Source organism: Hetaerina americana, unplaced genomic scaffold (assembly GCF_022747635.1).
Source record: "Hetaerina americana unplaced genomic scaffold, ioHetAmer1.1.p SCAF_11, whole genome shotgun sequence".
Classification (NCBI taxonomy): Eukaryota; Metazoa; Arthropoda; class Insecta; order Odonata; family Calopterygidae; genus Hetaerina; species Hetaerina americana.
In genome coordinates this window covers 26815099-26840567 of record NW_027286181.1, presented here as the reverse complement: position 1 = coordinate 26840567, position 25469 = coordinate 26815099, and the positions used below count along the sequence as shown (strand labels likewise).

At 38.1% G+C, this 25469-nt stretch overlaps 1 protein-coding gene across 3 annotated transcripts in view; it reads left to right on the top strand.

The window, feature by feature from the left end:
• Positions 1-9926: 9926 nt before the first annotated feature.
• The window catches only part of LOC139700975 (serine/threonine-protein phosphatase 2B catalytic subunit 2-like), a 779444-nt gene continuing 763901 nt past the window's right edge, over positions 9927-25469 (top strand). For all 3 annotated transcript variants that reach the window (XM_071599506.1, XM_071599505.1, XM_071599504.1), the window contains exon 1: positions 9927-10097. In XM_071599506.1, coding sequence (XP_071455607.1) covers positions 10049-10097 — 49 coding nt within the window. In that variant the 5' untranslated portion in view covers positions 9927-10048. The remainder of the gene's footprint in view (positions 10098-25469) is intronic.

Below are 25469 nucleotides of genomic sequence, written 5' to 3'. Positions count from 1 at the left end.
AGTGAAATAGCTCCTTTCCTTAAATTGTGCATTCAAATATTTCACCATTATTTGTTTCATGAACTCAATTTTTTTTCAGCTCCACAGATGTTGCTAATTTGCATTGCTCATATTAGTATGGTTCTCAAGTGTCATACTTGATTCACTAATTTTATGTCTTCCTCCGAGTTAATAGGTTGTAGGGTATGAGGAAAGATCTCCTTTCTTGGGGGAGAGAAGTGGGAGGTATTGCTTAATGGAGAAGGGAAGCCCATGTTTGGTTGGAAGTATGTGTTATGGTTCTTCCTCCTTTCCAACTTCTATTCTGGCCTTGGTAATATTCTTATTCTATTACCCTGTACCATTTCCCTGCCTATCCCAACCTCTTACCCTATTTCCCTTTCCTCTGGCAATAGACAGCATGCTACAACATCAAATGAATATTCTTTCCTAAACAATGATCATATCCTATAAATAAATATTCTCTAAACATCAACCCTGAAGCCAATTAAAAAAACCCTCAATGGTGGCAAGTGAAGGTTTTGCATTGGAAAGGAGAAGGGTTTATATGAAATCAATTCCATCTTAAATTTCATCATTTTCGAAATTCTTGGAAAATATGCATACATTAGATATTTACTTATGCCATAATACACTATAGACTGGACATAAAAATTATCTGCTTGTAACATTGCAAAACCTCAAATTATTGGTTGAGTTGTAAATGATGTCCGTTTATTGTTAAAAGTAACATTGGCCTTGAGTAATAATGAGTAAATAATTCAAGGGAAATATTGCTTTCTACAGCAAAAAGACTCTTCAGTTCTAACTCCCAGGATATGAAAATGAGGAAAAAGCCAGTTATGAACTTTGGGTGGGGTTTGCTGCTATATAGAGGTTAGATATGGACATGAGGACAAGCGGAGAGGAAATGGCTAGAAATATTGAGAATTGTCAGCTCAGAAAGTCCAAGATAAGCTGGACAGAGCAACTGATGGATCAAGAAGTGTTGAGGAAAGTAGATGAAGAGCATTCAAAGACACTACAAAGGAAATGGGAGACATTGGTTGGTAATCTTTTGAGAAATATGGGGCTGATGAACACAGTATTAGAAGATATGATATAAGGCAGTAAGCATAAAGGAGAAATTAGATTGGAGTACGTGAATAAGATAATGGAAAATATGAGATTTAGTTAGTTTTCAGAACTATGTACAATGGCAGCAGGTAGATTTTGTGTGGAAGACTGTCACTAATCAATCAAGTGGATTAATAGCTAGTGAAGGAGCATTTTCAGATTCATAATAGTGAGAATCATTAAGAGGCCCATTCAAGGAGGTCTCAAATATAGATTTAAAGCAAAAGAAAGTTTTTCTTTGGGGGATTCTTAATCTAAAACCTGAAATGGAATTGCTTAGCTATCTCCTAAACACATCGTCATGGCCAACCTTTTCTGCTTGACCCCTGTTCCTTCCTCAACCTTGGTCCCACTATGTCAGTTGCTGCACTTCCTGCCATTTAAAAATATGTAGCAATGTATATGTCCCATAGCTCTTCAATACCGACTCTATATTGATTATTTCACATTCCTATGACAACCCTGCACACAGTTTGCTGCGATAAGTCAGATTGTCTTCCGAAACCTGCCCAGCAGGAAAACTTCATCCTTACTTTATTCATTAATAAATGTTGTTTCTTACAAGAGTTGTGGGCATTTTCCTTGGCCCATTCTTCACTTTTCACTTCTGCGAAGACCTTTACCCCTAAAATCTCCTACCTTCCTCCCCCCAGGATTCAAATCTTTACATCTATTTTAATTATCAAGGTATTGGAATGGACGAATGAAATGTTAGAAAATGGAACTCACCAGAAATTATATTTCAAAAACATTTCAGAAATATTGGCTTGTTGACTTACCGATAATTTTATTTATTTGTAAATGCTGGTATTTTCATGTCTAAATGTAGTTGATCCATCGATGCAGAGTGATTTTGATAGCTCGATAGCTTCAACACAATACAAAATCCTATGGCCAACAAAATAAATCAATGAGTATTTTTAATCTACTAATCACATTAATATAAATTGGTTTTTGAGACTAACAGCAAGGTAGTTTAGGTACCTATCTATCGTCATGCCCACAAATCTTGATAGTTAAAACTGCTCTGTGCTAATGAACAAACTTTCACTCGCCTATAAATAACCTGGAGGGTTTAAGGGAACTCAGTTGTTTATTATGCTGATTTTGACCAATGCCTACCTTAGACTTAGCAATCACTCAATAGTTTCAGCCAAGAATGAATTCCCTTGATATTTTCGATATATTGATTCCAAACTTACATTCTTATTTATCCACATACTTTAAACTCAAACTGAGCAACTTCTTAACTGCATCAAAAGGAGTATTATAATTTGTACTTTGATAAAGATTTTTGAAATTTCAACCAGGTGCAGTACAAGAGAAATTCTATTATAGGTATTTAGCATCAATTTTCATAACTGGGGATGATATGTGGAGGATTTATATTCTAATGATACTTGATCTACATGAATTCAAGGCCTACAATATGAAATACAATAATGCTGGGTATTTTGGTGAAGTTAAGGCATCACATAATATGTACATAGGTTAAGCACTATCAGCATGGGTGGTTCAGCGAGGAGTAAAAATATCAGTCCAAAGACCTCTTAAATGGAAGCCTTTTCTTCAAATGTTAAGAATGAATAGAACCATAACTTTTTACTATGTTATCTGCAGTTCAGGATTTGATAAACAAGAAATGTATCTGGGAATCATATGCCACTTTGCAAGGTTCTATATGATAAAAAAAAGTGTTAATTTCATGTTTGAAGAGCATGTGTATGGATGAAAAGACTTAAATAGAGCCCAGTATTGTTGACCAACTACATATGAAAATTGAATTAAATATTTATCTCAAAATCATACTAATTATCTCCACAGTATTTATTTGATTTATTTTAAAACTGTAACTACATATGTTCCAAAAAATTATTTAGGTAAAATTTTAGCTGAGACTTGATATCAATGCCATTGGGATTCATTTTTAATTAAATCAGTGTATCTTAAATGCCATGCTACTGTTACTACCACTCAAGGAAATAGAGAGAAAGGTCCCCATTTCTGTAAGATACCGATTTGAAAATTCCTTAACATAACATAAAAATATATAGAGTGCATCACTTGGAATGCAGGTGTAAGTTGATTGTTATGACAGAATAAAAAATCATGTGATTATAAAGTTCTGCGTGAGGAAATATAAGGACTTTGGCTTGTTCAAAGTTGGCATGTGGATTTGAGAAAAAGATGGCAGAAGAAACGTATAAATCTTTCTTTGGGCAGTTAAATGTTTCAGTATGAGCTAGATATAACTATATTTTAAAGGTACATCAATGCATATATATTCAATTGTTGCTTCAATATCTTAGGTTTGTGGGCCCCTTCATTAAAAAAATTCCCTTTAGTCCTTTCAAATTAACAGGGTTGCATAGACACTAGTGAATAATACTCATTCTGGTAAAATATATTTAGAAATTTTATTACCGAGACATGGAATTTGATTCAGATGATTACAATTGATAAAAAAACCTGAAATGAGAAATGAAGAGAGAAATATTGTTACGAGGGTGGTCTGAAAAGTTTCCGGCCTCAGAAAATTTCAGAAAATGTCAGAAAAAATGTCTAGTACCTTTGTTAGGTCGGAAAATTTTCAGACCACCCATGTATATGAAACCTGTGTGAAGTGAGATGGAAAGGTATTGGAGGATACTGACCTGGTATATAATGAGAAATTTAAAGATAGAGCACTGAATAGTAAATTGAAAAGAGGGTAGAAAATTTAGAATAAAAGGGTGCTATACTATTATTAAGTGCTTAGTCATAATAAACGAAGATCAAACAAATGCACTTTCAATGCAGTGCATATGATGTTGAGTGACCTTGGATGAGCAATAACTAGGCCAGGAATATGAGCAAATAGAACTAGAAATTGGCCATTATTTTGGGGAGAAAGGCTTTTATAATAACTAACACTTGGTTTAAACACAAAGATGTGGGTATCTATGAAAACTTTTTTGGGACAAAAGAGGATATCACTGATGTAGAATATGTGAAGACCAGGCACAGACTTGGGAATAGTTTCATCAATTCACACAACTTCCTTGGGGAGATTGGATTCCATATTTAACAATCAGAAAAATAGAAGATGACAAATTGAATATAGAGCAACTAAAAGTATTTTCCACAGGAATGCAGCAGCTTTAACTGCAATCAGATGAAAGAAATGCCAAGAAACAGTTGATAAAATTACAAGTGAGGAAAAAGAGATCGGAACAGTTTTTGAAATTGAAAAATGTGAACATAAAATTTAGGAGAAAACTCTACAGAGAAAATGTGAATAGAAGGATGTATAGAGCATAGGAAGCATGTACTTGTGTGGACTTAAAGATGATATTAAACAGAGTGTATTGGCAAAGTCAATGCAAGTAATCAATGTTAATAAGCTGATCATATAGATGTCTTTTTCAAGGATCAGAATTTAAGGAGATACAGCTTTAGTTACCGGGCAAAGGATTGCAGTCATTGTTGACTGCATAGCAGGATCAAAATAAGAAGGGTGTGATGACAAAAAAATCATAAGAAAATCAAAGCAAGGAGATTCTCAAGCAGTAGCAATGCTTGGCTAAACATGAAAGTTGTTATCATTTGGATCAGATGGAATACTTCACAAATTTGGACAGTACTTTAAGGATAGTGAGCATAGTCCTATATTAGAATAATTACATTAATACAATAGCATTAGATCAAATTGGTGACAGGAAATAGTTTGTTAGCACTGCTCATTGCATGTTAGTTGCCCTTGCATACAGTCATCTTTGGCACCCACTGATATGGGCTTCATTTGACTATCAAGAGATGGAAATACCTTGGAGTGATTCATGTACCTAAATACATTAAGTGGTACAGATAATTTACCCTGAGCAACATGTGCAAAAAGGCTTCCCAGTTGTCAATTATCTTTTTGTGTGCATTCTAATCTTATTGGGCAGTAAAGTCTTATATCTGATTGGTGTGAGGGAGAATATTTACTCATTTTAAAATTTCTTGAGAGGATATTGCCCCTGAAAATCCACACAACTAATTTTTGGTGGGGACTACAACTATTTGAATTTCAGCAGACTATATAGCTGTAGCAAGTAGTAATTGGATTATCCCCTTCTTATCATGAAGGAAACAATGTATTTAATATTTTCTTTTTACATAAGTGAATTACCAGTCATGTGTACAACCAAAGATATATGTGTACTCCATTCCCTTTTACTCACAATCATTTTAACCATTCTGTTGTAAAATGAACTTGTTTCCACATTTCATAGCATAAAAAAATGTGAACAGAGATCTGGCTAAATTTCATTAATATATTACCTTGCAAGCTGCTGCAAGGGAATGAAGCCAGAGATGTAATGACAATAGCCATAAAACAATGATATTGCATTACAAGACTAAATGTCAGTACTATTAATACTATAGTTAATTACTATAAAAATGATGCATATTTATATGGAAACATCAAATCAAAGTTGATAGTGATCAAATAAATAAGTTGGCAGAAGATAAAAGTCTAGTCTACCTTTTTAAGCGTCTTATATGTAATCATCAGATCAAAATTCACGTTTTTTACATTTCATTTTGTGTCTCATTTGATTGAATTTTCTTCTGCTTTAAATATATTATATAACCTTGATTGTGAGATTAACAGTTATAAATTGCAGGACCAGTTTCTTGTGAATAAAATAATCTTTCCTCTATTAACTGTCACTGGCACAGTGTAGCTATGCTCACATAATTTCCCATTGATAAAAAGTAGGAATCAATTAAATGGCTAATAATTATAATAATAGAAGGTTTATTTGCAAATGATAAAAGTAAACTTTCAATGAGAACAAGCTGCTTTTAAAAAGTAATGACTAAAAACTCCGGACAGCACAATGATGATATTGAATGGACATATTGAATAAACAGCAAGGAGATTCTAAGAAAAGTAGAAGAAGGAAGAAATCTAATGAAAACTCTGAAAAGAAGAAGTGGGTAGCCTTATTAGAAATATTTTGAGACATAAGGGCACAATGAAGACAGATTGAGGTAAGCGCAATCAGAAAAACAGAAGAGGAGAGCACTGTCTGGGAATTATGAAGCAAAAAATGACAGATATCTAAGAAAAGAAATATGCACACATCTAGGTTAATCAACAGAAGAACTGAGTGAAGGGCCACATGAAAATAATTTTACGACTGTAGAGTAGTAATGATTTCAGAGACTTTCATTGCATAAATAATAAAGAAAATCATGGTCTCACACAGGTAAGAAACTCATCAACTAACCTAAGGCATCAGGCTCAAGGTTAAGATATTGTGCAGGTCACATTGAATTCCATTGTAAATGAAAAAATGAGATAAGTAGTGGAGTACACAATCATGATCAAAATGAGGGGAGTTCAACAAGTGGCTGGAGTACTTCCACGCTGTTTACCATATGAGACAAACTTGAGTCAAATAAATGTTCACCATACATTTGCTTTCAACAAAAATGATCAACTTCTAAGACAGTAATTAGTTCAGTGAGTTGGAATAAAAATATTTTTAATTAAGAATAAAAATTTCCAGAATTGTCTTTTATAGAGAAGAAGGATAAAAGTCTTTCACAAACAATGATCATTTATAAACTAAAGCCAGCAAAGTCATGTGATAATATGAAAGTATTAATTTAAATAATTTTGCCATTAATAATATTACTTGAACCATTCATTACTTTGATATTTGGCAAGAATTAACTGTCATTATATTACCATTGTATTTATTTCCCTCTTCTTGGATGGTAGCGCCACTTGTTTGAGCTTACATTTGAACTAATTAGACATTTAATTTGTTCATTGATGGGTAATTTGTCAATAATAGGTGAATTTGATATTTTGGATGTGACTTTCAAGGAACTTGATGTTGCGGTGAGGCTGAACATTTAGGGGAATAGTTTTATTTAGTGAGATGTTAGACATGGCACTTCAATACACCATCATTTATCTTAGGGCTTTACCTCTATGTTTGCTCACTCATGTTCAACACTACATACCAGTGAGATCAATACAATGTCCATTTATTCTCCCTTCCAGGGGTGGACTGTCAAATTGTATTTAGTGTAACATGCTTAAATTGTCTCAAGTTCCATGCAAGCCTGATGGATTTGGGATCATTTATCATTTGATTTTAAAGCTTTTCAGAGATGTGTAAAACATTATCATCAAGACAAAGAATGAGGTAGGCATCAGTTAAAAACTTTCTACTGATGTCAGAAAGACATTAATCCTATTCATATGTTTCACGTTCATCCTTGCACATGAAAAGATGACAAGCACTTGAGGTTCCAAAGTTAGAGTATCTTCACTTACCAATAGGAAGTCTGCTGTGCTCTGCACTGTAAAGAATCTAATTTGGTTTGTAAGTAATGTCGACTTGAGTATGATCTGCAGTTAGTCTAGGTTTGAGGTAAGTAAAACATGTATGCTAAGGACAAAATTGGAGCCATAGTCATTCCTTCTCACACTGCTGGGTCTATAAACAAGCGGTCATAAGTGTTGTAACTGATTTATATGTATGACTTGTTGTCACTACTTTGGGTAGAAATCCAACTAGGACATACCCTCTTAACACAATAGATGACATCTTGCCTAATATTAGTCCATTATTTAGAAGGTCAAAAGCTTCAGAGAAATCCAGTACCTAATACAAAGATTGTGGCCTTGTCTTTGTCCATATCCGTATCAATGTCAACCACATTTTGATAAGGGTCAAGCGTGTGCCGGATATTTTTGAAATTCTGGCTACCTTGCAGGAATCAAATTAAGTGTACACATATTTCCATAATTTACTTGCAGATTATTCTTCTCAATATGTTTGGGATGGTTGGTAAAATGTTTAGCCTAGGATAGATATAATTTAGCATTAGTCTCATTGAGTAGTTTCACAATAACTTTATTCCAATTTTTTGTCCCCGGGGTAACTTTATGGAATTTGCATAACATATTGAAATGAAATTATTGACTTTGTAATTCCACATCATCATCATCTGATGATAACGTTCCACGTCGAAACCTGGTTTGTGCTTTAAAAAGGTGTGGAATTACAAATTCAATAATTTCATTTAAACTGTATTCCATATTATGGATACCTATGAAGAAAGATCCATCCCGTCCAAGGTTAAGGCCCATAGTGAGATTCGTGTATGGCCTAATTTATTAATGTGACTTAGTTTAGGATGGCAACTGATTATATGACCTGACATCCTGTTGATCATCCTGTTCACATCAGTAGCTTTGCTTGTGATAACTTTGAAGGTATCCTGAATGACTTTTGAAACTACAAACCTTAAACTCAACCAGGTATTGGGACATTTAAGTTGGGGAAGATTTTCAGAGAATAAGAAAAAAATGTAGTCTGTGATTAGATGACTGAAAACAATTTGCATTAGATATGATATGGCCTAGGCCGATAGAAGGCCTGCAATAAAATGAGGCATTATTACTTCCCTTTGGTTACTTATAAATATATTACGCATTTACTACCACAGTCTGTGAATAAAGAAAATGACGTCTCAGAGAGAGAGAGAGAACTGGGTTTTGTTGAAAGGTAAAAGAAGTCAGTAGATTCAGAGAATAGCTTTTTTATGGCTGCCATTATGAAGATTTAATTAACAATCTCTAAATTGAAAGTAGGCATAACCCCATATATTCTATAAAATATTAGTTGCACAAAATGCTTGCCTACAATGAAATATTAACAGTAATAATGTATCTTTTAATACCATGAAAGTTAAAGGCATACTTTACAGAGCTAAGCTGGTATTTCAATATATCAATGATGCTCGATCAGATTAGTATTTAGCTGATCAATATTTAATTATTTACATCACTCCATTAAACAATTATAAAAACGCATTAGTAAGAATGGCCGAAAGAAATGCCGTCAAATGAGAAAAACGCAAGTGACCTTTTTATTTAAGTTCATTTCCAGCCCGAGATGATCAGCTTTGCACGAAAAGATTAATTTTGTGCTGAATTTGGCGCCAGACCGAACAACTTTCATTCAACCACAAACCGTAATTAGATACGTAAATGAGGAATAAATAACACTCAATAGAATACAATTTCTAAAAATGTTTTGAATAGATTTGTGAAAATATTATTTTAAAACCTTTGGAATGATTCGTTTGCTTCTATTTATCCTTAAAAGTGCCTGCATACTTGAATTAATCGTTATTATAAAATGTTGTGCATATATATCCAATTCTGCCGATATAATATTCTATTGTAAAGCAAATTTTATTAAAGCTATTTAGCATTACTGTATCACAATGAAGAATAGTCTCTTTTTCCTTACGAAATACAAAACTTCGTTACACACCTTTGAAATCAGGTTGTTAGCCAGTGAAGAGTACATGTATTTAAAGAAATTTTCATAAATTAGCAACATATCGAAAAACTATTTCAATAATTCAGGTTTTGCTTTTTGAAAACAGATAAATAAGGACCGCTATGAACAAAAATTTAGGTGAAAATTCAGTTTACAAACATTGATACTAAAAACTCAACTGAATTCCGATTAGACCGTATTTTTCGGCTGCTACTATGAGAAAGTTACAAGGCAAATTTATTAATGTATGCGATTCTAAATTAATTGCACAAGTATATTTATGGACAATATCTAAATATTAATTAGTTAATATTTATTAAAATCCTAAATATATATGTTTAATTATAAAATATTTCACTTCTCAATAAATAAGATAAAAATAAAATACATATTCGGAGTTGTGTGGCTTCCTTTAATTCTCATACTGTGGGACAAATGGTCTCCCTGCGCCGAATTCTGCGCAGTGTGCATTGCTGTTAGGTTTCCAGTGCACGACATTTTGTGTTTCAGTAGAATTTAGCTTGTGATATCTGTGGTATCCAGGAACATCCGATGTTTATGGTGTAGTATAAGTGTATAAGAACTTCGAAATGTCGTCGAACAATCAGAAACTTTCAACCACAGAGCGGGTGATCAAAAGTAAGTGCCTTAAACGTTCCTTCGGTATTGGTGTTATATAGCTGCTTTACTTGGATTGATTTTCTCCGTCGCCATTTCTATCGATTACTCTATGTTATACGTTGCTTTTTATCATTAAAATATGCATGAGTTTCAAAACAAAAAACGCTAGGCTGATATCTGTTTAAATACGTTTATTCGCCATACGTAACTCATAATCTAACTTCGCTATAAGCTTCACTGTCAAGGGTCGTCTGCTTGGAGGATGGGCAATGTTGCTCTTATGCTGGTGCTTTGTGGATTATGTGTGAGCCAATTTAGGGAAAGGAGTATTTTTTTCAAGGACGATTGTTTTTTCAGTGTGAATTTTTACTCTTTCATAGTATGAGAGGTAGTTGTTAATATTATCATCTTAAAAATAATGTTTATACGAGAATGGGTTCTTTCTGTTTATGATTTTGAATTTTATTACTCAATGCTTGTATGTTACTGAATGTTTTTCGGTCGAATGCATAGCGAAAAGAATTTTAATATATTCCAAATGTAGAATTTATTTGTAAGTAGAATTTTGCGTTATACCATACAACCCGACCCATATTTAAGGAACGTTACCGGTTTTACCCACCATTCTCCGGTTTTTGGTTTCTGTTAAAGACGAACGTGCATTAAACCTAACTTTTTAGTAATTTTGCCATTGTGATATTTTTAGGATTCTTTATGTGGAAACTTACTGAAGTTGGTAAATATAGTGATTTTCGTGTTTTGGTTCCGAGTATGTTTTATTCTTCACTTTGCGGCTAGGGTAATTTGAATTTCAATTGCTTTTCTGTTTCGAACGGTTTAAATAAACATCCTTGATTTTGGAAATAGTTGTGAAGATGCTACTGTTTCTGCACGAATTGGCTATCAGAAAGTTCAATTTTTAGTGAGTGTCTTTATCATCGCAGTGTTTCTTAGCACGTTAGTTGCATGAAAACTCTATACGGAATGAATTTCCAATTCCTAATCATATTTTTCTGTAAATTTATTGCAACTGGCGGGACGTGGTTCTGTTTTGAATCATCTTCAACACACTATATGTGGTAATGTTACAGCAACGAGGTGGACTGGAATTGAACAACAGTCAATGAAATGTTCATCTTCAATTTTGTGTCATTATTTCTGCATCCTTTGTCATGCATCCATTTTTTTGTGGGCACCACTGTTCAATAGTTGATTATGATATTCCCGAGCATGTCTTGCTCAGTCGTGTTTTTTCTTGAGGCATATTCATGGTATTAAGCAACGGAAGATTTGCCATTTGATGAAAAATGTGAATTGTGACTAGTGCTGCTTTGTTTACAATCCGGAATATTGGACGTAAACATTTCTTGAAGGTCCGGCTGAATCTTGATTCCACATGTTTATGGAGCACCTTACTGAGTGCCTGTGTGTACGTGCCTACGATTCGTCCGCTTGAAGCGCGCCAGGAAGGAGGGACACCCGATCCCAAGTTTGTCGCGGTATTGATGTTGTCGCAGGATGCACCTAATTACCCCCGATCCACTTTCTGCTTTCTCCAACTCCTAATCTGTCATATCATCCGGTTTCTGGGAAGCCTCCCTTTGATTCCTTTGCGTGTTAAGATGCCTAGGAGGTCGGCCGAGGGAGGGAGAGGGAATGAACGAGATGAGGAGCTGGGGCGGCGCGTTTAGTGTGACGGAAAGTTGACTATTGCGGCGGTCCGCATGAAAAGGAGGGGAGTTCAGTTTCTAGAGACACGCACAGAGACCTGACCGGGGGGGGGGGGGTTGATCACGGAACAGCCTTTTAAATGTGATTTGGGTAAGGTTATACATGTCTTTTCTTTCGTGTTCGCGACCATCTTTTCATTGAACGCCTCCCCCCCATTTGGTGTACTGTCGTTCTCGCGCGAGCTTGGAGGGCGGGGATTACAGGAGGCGCCAAAAGTGCCGCGAGGAAGGGTGGCTCGCTAAGGGAATTCCTTTTATTCTTCGCATCTCTATTTTGATCACCATCCGGGAGGGTGAGAGAAATGGGGAGGGAGGGCGCGGGGGGGAGGGGGGATGGAGAATGGGATGGGGAGTTTCTGAGGGGCCCCGCCCCCCTAAAACTCCTCACCCATAGGCAGTCCCGCCCTCGCACCACAGCGCGGGCAAACTTCCCGGCATCAACGAAGCTCTGGAGTCGGCGTTGCGCTTCGCTTTGTCGTCTCCTCAAATGACTCGGCGGCCCGCGGCAGCGCACAGCGGCGCAGCAGCGCTGTTATTTAGGGCCGTACATGCGCGCGTAGACGGCTCCCGCAAGAAACTAAGAAAGTCGAACAGAATGAAGTCTAGTCCAGTTCTCATTCTCTCTCGCAGGCTTGCTCCACGATCGAAGATCTCGTATTTTTCAATTATTTACGCTCGGCGGTAAAATGGGTATTTTCTCTCTCTCTCTCTGTTTCTCCCCCCTAACCCAAATTCCCGCTCCTCCCTAGGGACTCATTCGTGGGTTAATACTCCCCTTTTTTGATTTTCATATTTCCATGGTGGATTGGACATTGTGACGGGAGTGAATGGTGTGGATAAATGATTTAGGGACCGTAAACAATGACCTGCGATCATGGGTAGGACTGTCGCATTTTGTTGTGGGAGGAAGTTTGATTCTCAGGCCTTTGTTTTACAGCTTTTGGATAGTTAATTCCTGTGCGTGTTATTCATTATTCCGTATTCACCTCCACTCACTGCGTAAATTTGCTCAGGCCTCCCAGCCTTTTTTAACGTTTCGGCTGCAGCACCATATTGCTGCTCCATCTCGGAAGTGTGCATTCTTCTGCGCATTGGACGGCTGTTTTTCACGCAGCTATTGCAGTGATATGATACGCAAATGTATTGAATTTTTTTATACGAAGGCTCGGCGTAAAGTAATCTCCCTTTGAGAAATCACCTACTGTTCTTAAGTTAATGTTTGAAGAGAGTAAAATTCCAAATTTTCATGAATGTACCATTGTTAAGTATTTTTTTTCTTGAGATTGGAGTTCTCGTGTAATGAAAAATGAATTGGAATCTCCGTAAAAGTGCACCCTAATTTAGGTCAGATTTCCTTCGCTGTTGTGCTATTTTCAGTAAGGATGACGTTTTTGTCGGAATTTTCCTGTTTTAATCTCATGTGTATGAGACTTATCTTTTATGTTTTCTCGCTCGCTTTTAGAAGCACGATGGCTTTATTTTTAGAGTTAACTCAATGACATTGAATACCACGTCCGCTCTATCTCAGACATAGACCGAACAAAAAATCTTTTTATAAATGCCTACCTCTTTATAAAAAATGAGTATGTTTTGAAAAATGTCCATCATGGAGCCTCGCCAATAGGAGTGATGACTATTATTGTTTAACTGTATCTCAATCTCTGATTTAAATTGTTTTATTCTTCGTCGAATGTGGTGGTTACAAGGCATTCTTCTCTTGAGAGTTTGGTTGCAACCAGGCAATTTATCCTTGTCAGTTGATAAAATGTTGTTCTATTTATTGTCTTTAACACTACTACAAACTATGTGACAGGTGAATAGATGGTGCCATTGCTTGATCGAAAAAAAAAGAATCTACCTCTGCTTACAGACTGGAAAACAACACTTTGGTTTTAGCCACTACGACGCTGTAACTTGAGGGAGAATTTTTATTTAATGGACAGGGGGACTTAATTGCTTATTCAGGAATAATTCCTTGCCGAGCTGAATATTAATCCTTATGTAAACCAACTTTGAAACATAATAGTTTTTTGGTTCACATGCCTTCCAAACTTTTATAGTCCAGCCCGAATTCAGGCATCATAAAAAGTCTCGGCTAAAAGGCATTTCTTTATCTCTCCACCTCGCCTCATCGGCAATCAAGATCCAAAAATGATAAACAATAAAAAAATAATCCTCTCGGTTGAAACGGACTCACACCAGTAGCCTTACTGTCGAGTTTTATTATAATTATGTAATAGTTTCAAAGAGGCGGTTAATACCCGTGAGAATTTGCGAGGAGACTAATGCACATCATGACAGAGGATGTAGCCTGATAGGCCCGGGCAGATGCGCAAACGATCGTTGGGATAATTTGATCAAAGTCCTTACTGTGAGCATTCAAAGAAATGTAGACGTTTGACGGTTTTTAGGAGTGACGAAATGTTGTGGGCTAATTACGCCACGCATTCAAATCACGGCTTGAATTAGCGCTGTTAGTTTACGATGAGTGCTAGTTTGACAAAAAAACACTGCCATACTGAATTATATGAAGAGTAATACTCCGGAGAATGGTCAGCAGCATCTCATCATGCTAAGCTGTTCGAATTTCGCTGAGAGAGTCGTTAGCATAACTTAATCCGTCCAAGATAACTAATCTCGCGCTGCTATTCTAGGAAAGGCGATCTAGCCACTTCCCCTGGCTCACTCTAGTCGTGACCATAAATTAACACTCCTCTTTCGCCTCGGATATCCTTCCGCTAGAACAAAGACAATTTGCAAACAAAGAAAAAAAACTCAGATGAATGTAGTGTATTTCTTGAAGAAATTTCGACACTGATACGATAATACATACAGAAAGTCATATAATTACTATATGAGATCTCGTAGATCTGTATCCGTACACATCTGGTATCCTGGCTTTTGATGTTCCCAGATACTGCGTAAAAATGACATCTTATTGTGTGCACCCATTAAATATTTTTACTGTGTCGCCACCCGGATTTCAAGAAAAATGTGGTCTTTGGGTGCATGAAGTTCGCATGGCGAAGTCCTGGTTTTGACAGTAGAACGATTAAATGGAAGTGTGTATTGCAATGTTATTTTAACGTAGTGTTAATTATTTCCACCAAGTTACTTCTGAGTCCATTGACCTTAGTGTTGTGTACGTATTATTAGCTGATGTATGTTTCTGGAAGTTATGATCCATTCACGGCGAAATACGAAGAGGGAATATACATTTTGAATATTAATTGTGCTATTCGTGTTATGTATTTTTGGTGAAATTACGGGGAAGTGTATTTTTTCAATTTTTTATTATTGGTATCAAGTTAAGTTTTGGATGGGTACAGTCTGAACCCTGTTACCTGTCCTACTTCTTCTATTCCGCCTGCATTCTACCTTCCTTCATTCTATCCAAAATGCCTATCATGGTCGCTATCTGGTCTCCCTGGCGTTCTTCCCTCTATCACAGCCTTCAATATAAAATACTCAGCATTCTCTTTTCCTGCCTCATTGGGATTTTTCCAAACAATCCTCTCCTCCATCCCCAACCATGCCCAGTACTTCTTCGTTTGTTTTCTTCTCCGTTCATTTTACCTTCTCCACACCCACATTTCAAAAGCTGTCAGTCTACGCCTATCATCTTTCTTCAATGACCTTGTTTCAACGCTGTACAAACCACACTCAATATCAAAGTTTTAACAAGCCTCTCCTTAACATCCTTACTCAACGTCCCTGTCATAAATTCCCTCCTTTTGAAAGTGTCTTTGCCTGACGTATTTCTTAAACTTAGGCTTATAATACGAGGGTCATCCGGAAAGTAGTAGCGAGTAGCCGCTGGACGAGGTCAGATAGCTTCAGTGGCTTGTCTGCCTTCTCTGAGCCAAGTTGCGTGACGCTAGCATTGCCTGTGTTGTTTCTGTGATTGTTTACAATGTTTAAAAAAATTGAGAACGCCGCCAGTTGTGAAGTGAGGGCAGTGATTAAATTCCTCAATGCAAGAAACGTTCGCCCATGTGATATTCATCGCCAATTAAAGGAGGTGTATGGAGACAATGTAATGGACGAGTCGTCTGTTCGGCGGTGGTGTCGCAACTTCAACATGGGGAGGGGGAACACACACGACGATGAGCGTTCGGGGAGACCGTCTGTCATTACAGACCAACTGGTGAGCTCAGTTGACGAATTCGTGAGGAACGATCGGCGCGTCACAATTGATGACATCTGTGAGCATTTTCCCAATGTTTCTCGAACAATTGTTCATGAAATTGTTAAACACCATCTGCATTATGCAAAAATTTGTGCAAGATGGGTCCCTCGCGTATCTCAATGAGCTGGCGGCGAAGGACTATGCAGCAGGAATACAGAAACTTGTCACACGTTATGACAAATGCCTTAATTTGCTTGGAGATTATGTTGAGAAGTAGTTTAAAGTATCCTCTTTCAAATAAAATTTTTTATGTTTGTTAATATTTACTTTTGTGTCTTTATTTCACGAACGGGTACTACTTTCCGGATGACCCTCGTACTTTGACCTTGTTGGTCCAAAACACTTTCGAGATATGTAAACTGTTTTACCTGCTCTAGTTTTTGTCCTCCTATTTTAACGTTTAGCCTTCTTGTTTCTTGAAAATCTCATCTTATTTTGTAATTAATTAATTTGATCTTTAGGTTAATGGGAGCTTCAGATGGGTAGAGGAGCGAGTGGAATATCGTATACTTACCACGGTGTTGTCAGTATTAATTGCTTCTCGTCGAATTTTAACATTTTCATACGTAGGGTCATTCATTCATAAGTACGGGTCATCGAGAAATGTCTCATCTGACAATTAAGATAAGTTAATTTGTACAAGAGTATGGCTAAAATTTATTCTATCGAATTTAATTGCCTTTTTATCTCTGGTTCTGCGATTCGTTAAATACAAGTTTACCTCAATGGTCCCGCGGAGAATATCTCTTCGTTTATCTCATTCAGCTGGGTCATTCGTATTCAAGCTTAATCAGTTGGTAAAAATATTGCGTATAAGTTTCGTCTGTTAAAATCATTTATACGCGAAGCATTGGGCCTTGGGGAAAGAGAGGATCAATAGTCAGGTTCCTCAATATTTCGTATCCGCTGATGTTCCATGTGCACGTGGTAAATTTAACACAAAACGTAAATGATACACCACGTACTCCTTTGTCCAGAGGAAGACCCAGTGAAGGCCGCTTATTATTTTTTTTGTCATTAGGGACTTATTGGATTGAAGAGGAGGTCGGTTGAGGAGGACATTTCCAAGTAGTCGGAAAAAGTTTATGTGGAATGTAGTGCGAGGCGGACTGATGTTGGAGTGAAAGTATTGAAGTACAGGTCAATAAGTACGTGTAGTAAGGATGTTTCGGAAGTTCAGAAGGAATGCATTATAGTTTTAAAGGAGCCTTAATAATCTTCCTGGTATGAACAAAATAAATAGTAAAAATATTAAATAATTTTGAGCAGATTGGCCTCGCGTGTTCTTATTAGTAGATTTGCTGTTTCGGCCCTAGTTTCGCGACCGAAAAAATAATGCTCTGTTGACACACAGTCGAAAAATTCTGGTTTTAATATTTTCTGTGGAATTTGAAGGCTGGCCGAAGTAGCGTCGAAGTATAGGGAATAATGTTGGGCAGGCTTAAGAGAGAGCTCTTGCGGCGAGTGGTAAGATATATTGAATAAAGGAATGGGATTTCACATGGGCAGGAGCAAAAAATGGGTTGTTCAGTTCAAATCGAAATTCAATGGTCGTGCGTGCTAAGTACATGTTGGCGTGTGTAAATGTTGGCGAGAGTTCGGGGTTGATTGGGAGATTCATTTGATGTGTAGTTTCGTTGTGTGTACGTTTTCGATTCCTCGAGCCATGGCCAGGGGCGTGGGATCAATCGAGGTGTGAGAGAGAGAGAGTGTTGACGGGAGCTTTACTCTCAAGCGGTCAAAGCGTTTCCCCTATAATTTATCCAACATTCTCTGGCTGTCCGGGGAAAGACTATTGGACTTCATTTTCAAAAAAATCGATCGATTTAATGAAAAAAACAAAACTTTCTCTCCGGCTTTATAAATTCCGGGCAGTCGGTCCGAGGCTATGCGCCTGGCACGTGCGCCTTGGGAGATCACTGAAGTGGTCCACTTGAACGAGAAGCGTGGAAGTTTTACAGTTGAGAGGACGGACGGGTTTGGTGGAGCTTTTTTTTACTGATGGATATCGGCAGGATATGAGTTCGCCTTACTTGCCCTTCCGCGGGAGAAGGCCATCCGCACGAGTTTGAACCAAGTCTTATTTTGGTTGCGAGTCGGTGGCGGCGAAGTCGTTAGTTGGTCCACCCCACCGCGCATAGAAACGGTTTGTGCAGCCCTCGAGTTTCTTCTAGTAAGAAGCCTATCAAACCGCGAAAGAATTGTGTTTACAGTCGGGACGTTATCGAAGTGCGGAGGGGCACTTTTGTCATTATGCAATGGGCTTACGCATTCGGGATTACCTTGTTGCCTCTGGGAGCTGTGAGCGTAGGACCTTATCGAGAAGTTTTATGAGAGGGTTTCTTGTTTTCGACGCTCTTCTCTCACGCGGGAGAGTGCTCAGCCCGTCTCGTCGCCCCCCCCCCCAATCTTAGTTTCGCCGCGTTCGTTGGTTTCTTAATTACAGAGGTTTCAGATCAGCCCCTCCATTTCCCCCATACCCTACTCGTCGCTGCCTCTACTCCCCCTCCCCTTCCCTCTCTCCCGTCGCTGCGGTTTGCACCGGATCCGCCAGGCTGCGCGGATGACGTGGCCCTCGCCATATATTTTTTTTCGGTCGTGTTGTCATAGGTTTCTGCGTGATAGTCCTCCGAGACACGTTCGCGTTTCTGCTGCCATCTCACTTGCCCCGTCCACTCCATTGCCCAATCTCCTGTGGGAATGTTTTTGCTATTTATAGGAGAGTTTCAATCTTCTCCGCCGCGGCCACTCTTTTGCCTCTCCTGCGCGTTTTGTTATTGGTCAATATAATCGAACGCCAACGACCAATCAGCGAGGGATTTTTTTCTTAAGGATCATACGGAATACCATTTATTTGTTAAGACCGTCTCTCCTAATGCGTCTTGCGAGCAGGTGTTAGTACATTTTTCTTCTTTTATTTAGAAGGAGAAAGTATTTTTTTCATAAATTTGAGAGCGTTTGATGAAAAGTCTTTCTTACTCGGATGCTAATTGGTGTGACGGTAGAAATGTGTAGCTGTCTTCACCAAGAAATGACGTAAATGAGCGGTTGTCGGTCGACTACCAACTAAATAATTAATGAAACGACTGGAAGTATTTTGCCATTAATAAAATTCGACCAAAATGCTTTCACCAAGAAGAGTACCTACATGTAATCAGGTTCACACTTCGAGCGTCGTGGGCTCTGTGCGTTTCGGGGTTTTACTAAAACACGACCCTTCGTTTTGTACGTGCGTTGCGTTAATATTTTATTTATCCTCTCTCCATAGTTTCAGATTTTTTTCCGGAAGGTGTGAGTTGTATGCACATAATGTGAGACTCCTGGCACCTTTTTTTTAAAAAAAAACTTGTGTGGAAATTGGAACAATGCCCTTCTTACCCTTTCAAAATTTTCTGCTGTGCCATTATCATGACTGCATTACTAATGAGGCCTCCAGGCGTCTGCGAGGAAAACTTTTTCCTCCCTTTTGAATTGTGGACGTCGTGATTTTTTCCCCCATGTTTAGTTAGGCTTTATCTCACAGTGATATTGGCTTGCTTGATAAGGCTTTTGTGAAACTTGGAATTTTTAAAAATTGTGATAAGGAGAAAATAATTACGCTGATAGCCTACCGTGACCGGACTTTGCATGTGTCGTAGTAGATAATGTAAAACACTATAAGTTCCGCCGTATGCTCATTGCGGCGGGATTTCATTTCGGTAGGTCCAGAGAGAGTGAAATGGAAACTGGCAAATAATGTAAACTGTAAACAACTTTTAAATCAATATACCAGCCTATTTTGCTCAAAGTTGGAACCTCTTTATATTTATTTTCTGATGAAACGAGCAAAAGATTGTTTTTCGATGTTCTCACCTGGAATAAATGTAAAATAGTTCATTTTAATAGTCTCTGCAACATTTTAATATTCAATGTATTTCTGTGCACTTTAGTATTTGTGTATCTGCCAAGTAAATGACTCTGTATATCTCGGAGTAATGTTTATTGAAGATGACAGGATAAGTGAAGCGGTTAAAATTAAATTCTGGAAGAAAGTTTTTTTGGTAGATTATATTAGAATATTATTTTTTCCCAAAAAGAAAAGGTGGTCCTATATTAAATTGCAATCATCATGTTATAGCATTCAAACTTGGGTATGTCAGTGTAATTATGGATGTCCACAAAAAATGATGACTGTTATGTACGTGATTCAGTGGTTTTAGTAAAAATGGGGGAGAAAGTGATGGAGGGACGTGTTTGAGGTGGAATGGATTAAGAATCAGACACGAAGGGCTTAAAGATGTAGCAGTTTATGCATGTGGCAGGTGTGAAGTAATTATACAGGAATAAGGTAGTAGAGGTGAAATTCGTGAAAGGGCTATGGCTCCCTAATGCTCCCTTAACTATAAGTTAAACTAAAACATTTTTGGCTTTCGGTAATCCGAATCCCCGGCGTATGGAGTACGTATGTGTTACCACGGATCCGAAGACTTACGAGTTATCTGCAAGCAACCGCAAATCAGGGCTTGCATGTTATATGTTTGCTTTCGATGCGTGGGCGATATTGATTAGTGAATGACCGTCGGATTCGGATGCTTCGCTGTGTACGTTTCTCGTTACTTATCTAGTTTTGACGTGAGATTTCGGTGAGTATGCTAATACCGGGCTGGGCACAACCGGGGAATGCCACTCGCGGATGTCCTCGTGAGCGGCCGTGATTTTGCGATTCGGGCCGTCGGCCGCGAGGGACACGTGACTCGGAGGCGCGTTGTCCCCGCTGGTCATCGATTTTGACGGTGCATCGGCACGTACCCCTCCGTCCCTTCCTTTCACCCCTCCCTCTCTCCTCTTAGGGGAGGGCTTTCGAGGGGATGACCCACGAGTCCCCGGGCTTTGTGTGGAGCGTGAAGCGGCGATTTTGAAAAAGTAAACAGTGGTTTTCTGCTGTGTATGAACCACCATTATGGGAATAGACCATTGTACACCGGGGAAATATTGGGCGGACATATCTTCAATGCAGACGCACGTTCTGGTGTACGAGGTTGTAGGTTGTTTGAGGGTAGAAGACAAATATTTATTTTTAGGCATCAATAAGAAGTTTTTTTGGGATGTATAAAGTTTTGGGAATATTACAGCGTCTTCTTTCACAGTGTTATTCCACTGAGTTAGTCGTGAATGCTTTGGAACCATTCACAAGTGGGTTTTAACGTTTATGTGTAGATACCACATGACACACGAAACTCGACAGTCAGTCCAGTGCCGTTATTCTTCGCATAAACCCCCCAGGATACTCCCCTCGAATTAAGACGATTTGTTGGCTTAACTAGTCGATGCACCCATTCGGGTAAAGAGAATTCCGGCGTTTGACCCTGGTAACTTGAATTGTCATGGCCCTTCTCTACGCTTTGGAAGTGTTATATTACACGGCTGCGTGCTTCAGATCTCCATTATCTTCTTCAAACGAATGGGATGAACTTAATTCATTTGCTTGGGAATGTTATTTGTGCGATGGCTCTGTAGTAGATGGATGTCCCACGCTGAGGACCGGAGTTCATTGGACAGTGGCGAATATGTTAACTGGTATTCCGAATCCTTTTTGTGCTGTGTCTGAAACGTTTCTAGTTCTCCGGCTCTTAGATGGTTATGTGTTAAATGATTTGACATCCCGCTTCTTTCATTTACATTGGAGCATGATAAAATCCAGGTTTCCGTGGTATGTATTCCTGCTCTGTCCCATGAAGTTTCATCTAGAAGCAATTAGTCGCGTATTCCTAATAGCGCATCCGACTTAAGCCGTCGGCCGCCTTCGATAACTGCTGCTACTGCAGTTTTACTGCTATAATATACTGTTTTAGCTTTAATATCCAAAGCCATGTACATAAAACATGGCTAGTAAAAGTCAATGAAGTTGTTTTTTCCGAATTCTCCTCTCACTTTACTGAATTGACTAGCTGAATAGACATTAAAAATAGATTGGAAGGAACGAGACCAAATTTAAAATTTAATTTTTCAATGTTAAGATTCTATTATTTTTGTTTGCTACCAAATGACTCCGTTGGAAGAGATTCTGTCTGCCGCGTTCTCGTGTAGGTGAGGTGTTACAAGGGTTTAGCACGTAGTAGCCCTGATGCGCCCCTTACGGGTAAAGTGTGAGCATATGTCTGGGCTGCAATGTATGCCATGCTCATGCCAAATGGCATTCACTGTGCATGAAGTATCGTACATGCAAGATTAAAATTCCGATATCCAATTGTACATTCCGTACAGCATAATCTTAATTGGCGTTCATGAGAGCAGGGAAGCATTTTTGTCTCATTTTACCCCCAGAATTGCGTATTTAAGCGACATTTTTTGGGGCACCCCGCACCATATTTCCGTTGCGATTTTTCATGTCTCGTTTTAATAATTAAAGCTGTGGTAACTGCCTTGTTTTTGTACATATACTGTCTGTATATGTATGATTGCTTCTTAGGGATCCAATTTTGAATAAACTAAGGAAAGTACACTTCTAAGCCATGATCTCGCATTCTGTCTTAATTACGAAAGAAGATGGTTTTTAAAAACTTGCCGATCGTGACCGAAGTTACACGCATTCGAAGGATTATTGCATTAGCCTGTTGGCCCACGGGCTCGATTTGTTCCTTCATGGTATCCGAGTAGAAATTATTTGTATCGCGTGATTTTGACCCCTCATAGTTTGCAAGATTATGGATCGAAGAAGAGGATATATAGGCGATCTCTCTTCGGTGTTTAGGTGCGTGAACCCTGAGAGGCTATTTTGTGTACCGAGATAGCAGTGTAGACGTTTAGCTTAAGTTGGGGTGACGTCATGGGTTTTAATGACTACGCTGTGCTTTTCCTCCGCGTCTAACCTCCCTGAGACTTCGGAAACCGAGAGGGAGGAAGTGAGAGCGAGAGAGAGAAATTACGGAAATTCGACAATGCGGAAAAATCTAGTTTTACGTCATCCTCAACTTAAAGAGATGATAGTGTCGTTTATTTAGTGGATTGGGGAAGGATGCGTCTGCCCAAGTCGTCCGGCACTTTGGGTTAAGTGTGAGTTTGTCATTGGTCATTTTAGGAATCATAGATAGGAGGAAAGAAACCTAGGTTTGTGTATTGTCCTCTCTTAAGAGTCGTCAGCACTGGAATTCCCTTGGAATTCTCCCGTGTCACTTATCGTGTTTTGAGTTTTTGGCACAGGAAACTCTTAAGAAACACCGAGAATTTAGGGAGGCCTTTATTAATGGATAGATATTCTTTATTGCGGATTTATACTGGATCTAAGGTCGGTTTTTAAGTGATAGGAAGGCTTTTTCAAGTAACACACAATGGATTGTGTGCTATAGCCCATACGTTCTTTGCAAGCAGCCTTGATGCTAGGGAAAGCAGCTCAAATTCCAGGGAATCGTGACCCTGACTCGTGCAAATTTTTTGTCAAGTTCATGCTTTATTATTTCTCTGTAATTATTATTGATAAGTGTAATTAAAATAATTAAGTTGCCTAGCTTTTTTGCATGGACTGATTCATTGATGTGGGTGTAGTTGGAAAAAATAAATCTTTTGTTCAAAATATTTCGTCGTAAATGTTGGTTCGGTAATTCCTCCCTAATTGTTACGATGAGTAAATCTACATAATTGACCGTCAGTTGGTGTACATTTCAACCAATGAGAAAAACTGGAAATCTATGCTATGTCAATTGTACCCAAAATTGTGGTCATGATATTTTATTAGGAACTCCTGGGCATTCGTATTCACTTATCTTATTTGAGATGCATACCTAAATTTTGAAGCAGAAATTTAGCGTCTTCCTACTAATACTTCATGAGGTTTTGAATTTTAAAGCATATTATTAGGATTTGAGGGATGTAGTATTTTCGTAGTGATATTCTAAGGGGTTTGACCGTTTGAATATGAAAGCATGATGAATACTCTTAGCGCTTGGTTTAATAGGGGTATTTCAGACGCCAAGTACTTCTCCTGGGAAAGTGGGTCGGCATTCGTTACCATGCCGAGAATAAAATTTCTACCAGGCTAACTTGACTGCCTGAGAGTGGCTCTTCCTCGAAATTAGTTGCCTCTGGATGACTTTTTTCTCCTTGCATCTGAGTGAATCACGTGGGTCTCTTCTTACTGTTGGTAAACCAGATCTAAAACGACTCATTTGCATAAGTTTCTTTTCATGTTAATTTAGCTACTTAGGTGACCTATTCTCCAGATGAGGATCAAATTTCCTGGGATATTTTTTGGGTCGAGCGAACGTACTTACTGAACCAGCTTTTATGAGGCAAAAGATTAAATACAGGCGGACAGGCAATTGTCTTGAGGCTTCAATGTTCGTTCTTTATATCCAAGGCCTGGAATTTAATGTTTTATATTATAATATATTTTAAATGATTTTATAGCTACTTGGGCCAATGTTCTGGCTTGACGTTTTTCGGAAATTTTAGTTTTCCGTCCCGTACGGAGGAGGTTGATTATTTTCTTGGGTTAAGACGTGTCTTCCACTTTTTGAAAATTATTTGTTTTAATGTAATCATGGTAATAAATTCGAGTCTTCATTTGTTTTTACTCTACCGTGATTATAGGTGTATAATAGTAAGAATGTTTACTCGCATGAATGAATACATGAACGCTGCATTGAATATGTAATTAATGTGGTCAGGTGAAGTGCGCGAAGTTACAATGCAATTGTACGAGGGCGATTAGCTTGATTGGCGAGCTCTCCGACAAACCTCTCAATCTTGGGGTCGAATCCAGCTTTGGAAGTTGCGTTGTGAAATAGGATGTGTTAATGAAGCAATAAATTCCTTAATGTTTCCCCACCTTGAGTATACGAAATTACGTACCTACGCTCTTGAAGCTCCCAAATTACCTGAGAAACGTGTTTACATATTGGTCAAATAAAATATCTATGCTAATTTTCCCACTTATGTTGTCCTGTGCACACCTTTCTGGGTTTGTGCCATGGTAATTTTATTTTACTGATGCGAGTATTAAGAATTTTCTCGGAGTGAAGCTGGAGGCATTTATTGATTGATTTTACGTGATTACCTCCACACTGCGTAACGCTTTTAACTTGATTGTCACCACTGCCTCAAAATATGAGAAAAAGCTTTAAGTTGTGAAAACAGCCCATCAAAAATTGACTGCAGTCGCTCTAATACCCTATACTTGGAATGCCGTCCTGAGTTTAATCGATAGCTCCAAATTTTTGAATCCTTTTACCAATCCGGGCAAATTGCCCTTTGGTTGCTGTCGTCAAGTTGATAACAGAGGGAATTTTACTCTGGAAATATTCTCTATCGATTTGGAAATTTAATTTTTATGGAACGACGCTTTGTAAAAACGAGGTGTGATGTATCTCTTGGCAGGGACGTGTGGTTTTGTCGGGGTAAACGTTTGCCTTTTTTCACTTTTCCCAATATCCTATAAGTGGTTCGTTCCTTCATTGTGCCATGTGTTGATAAATAAATGACACGCTTAAATTTCTT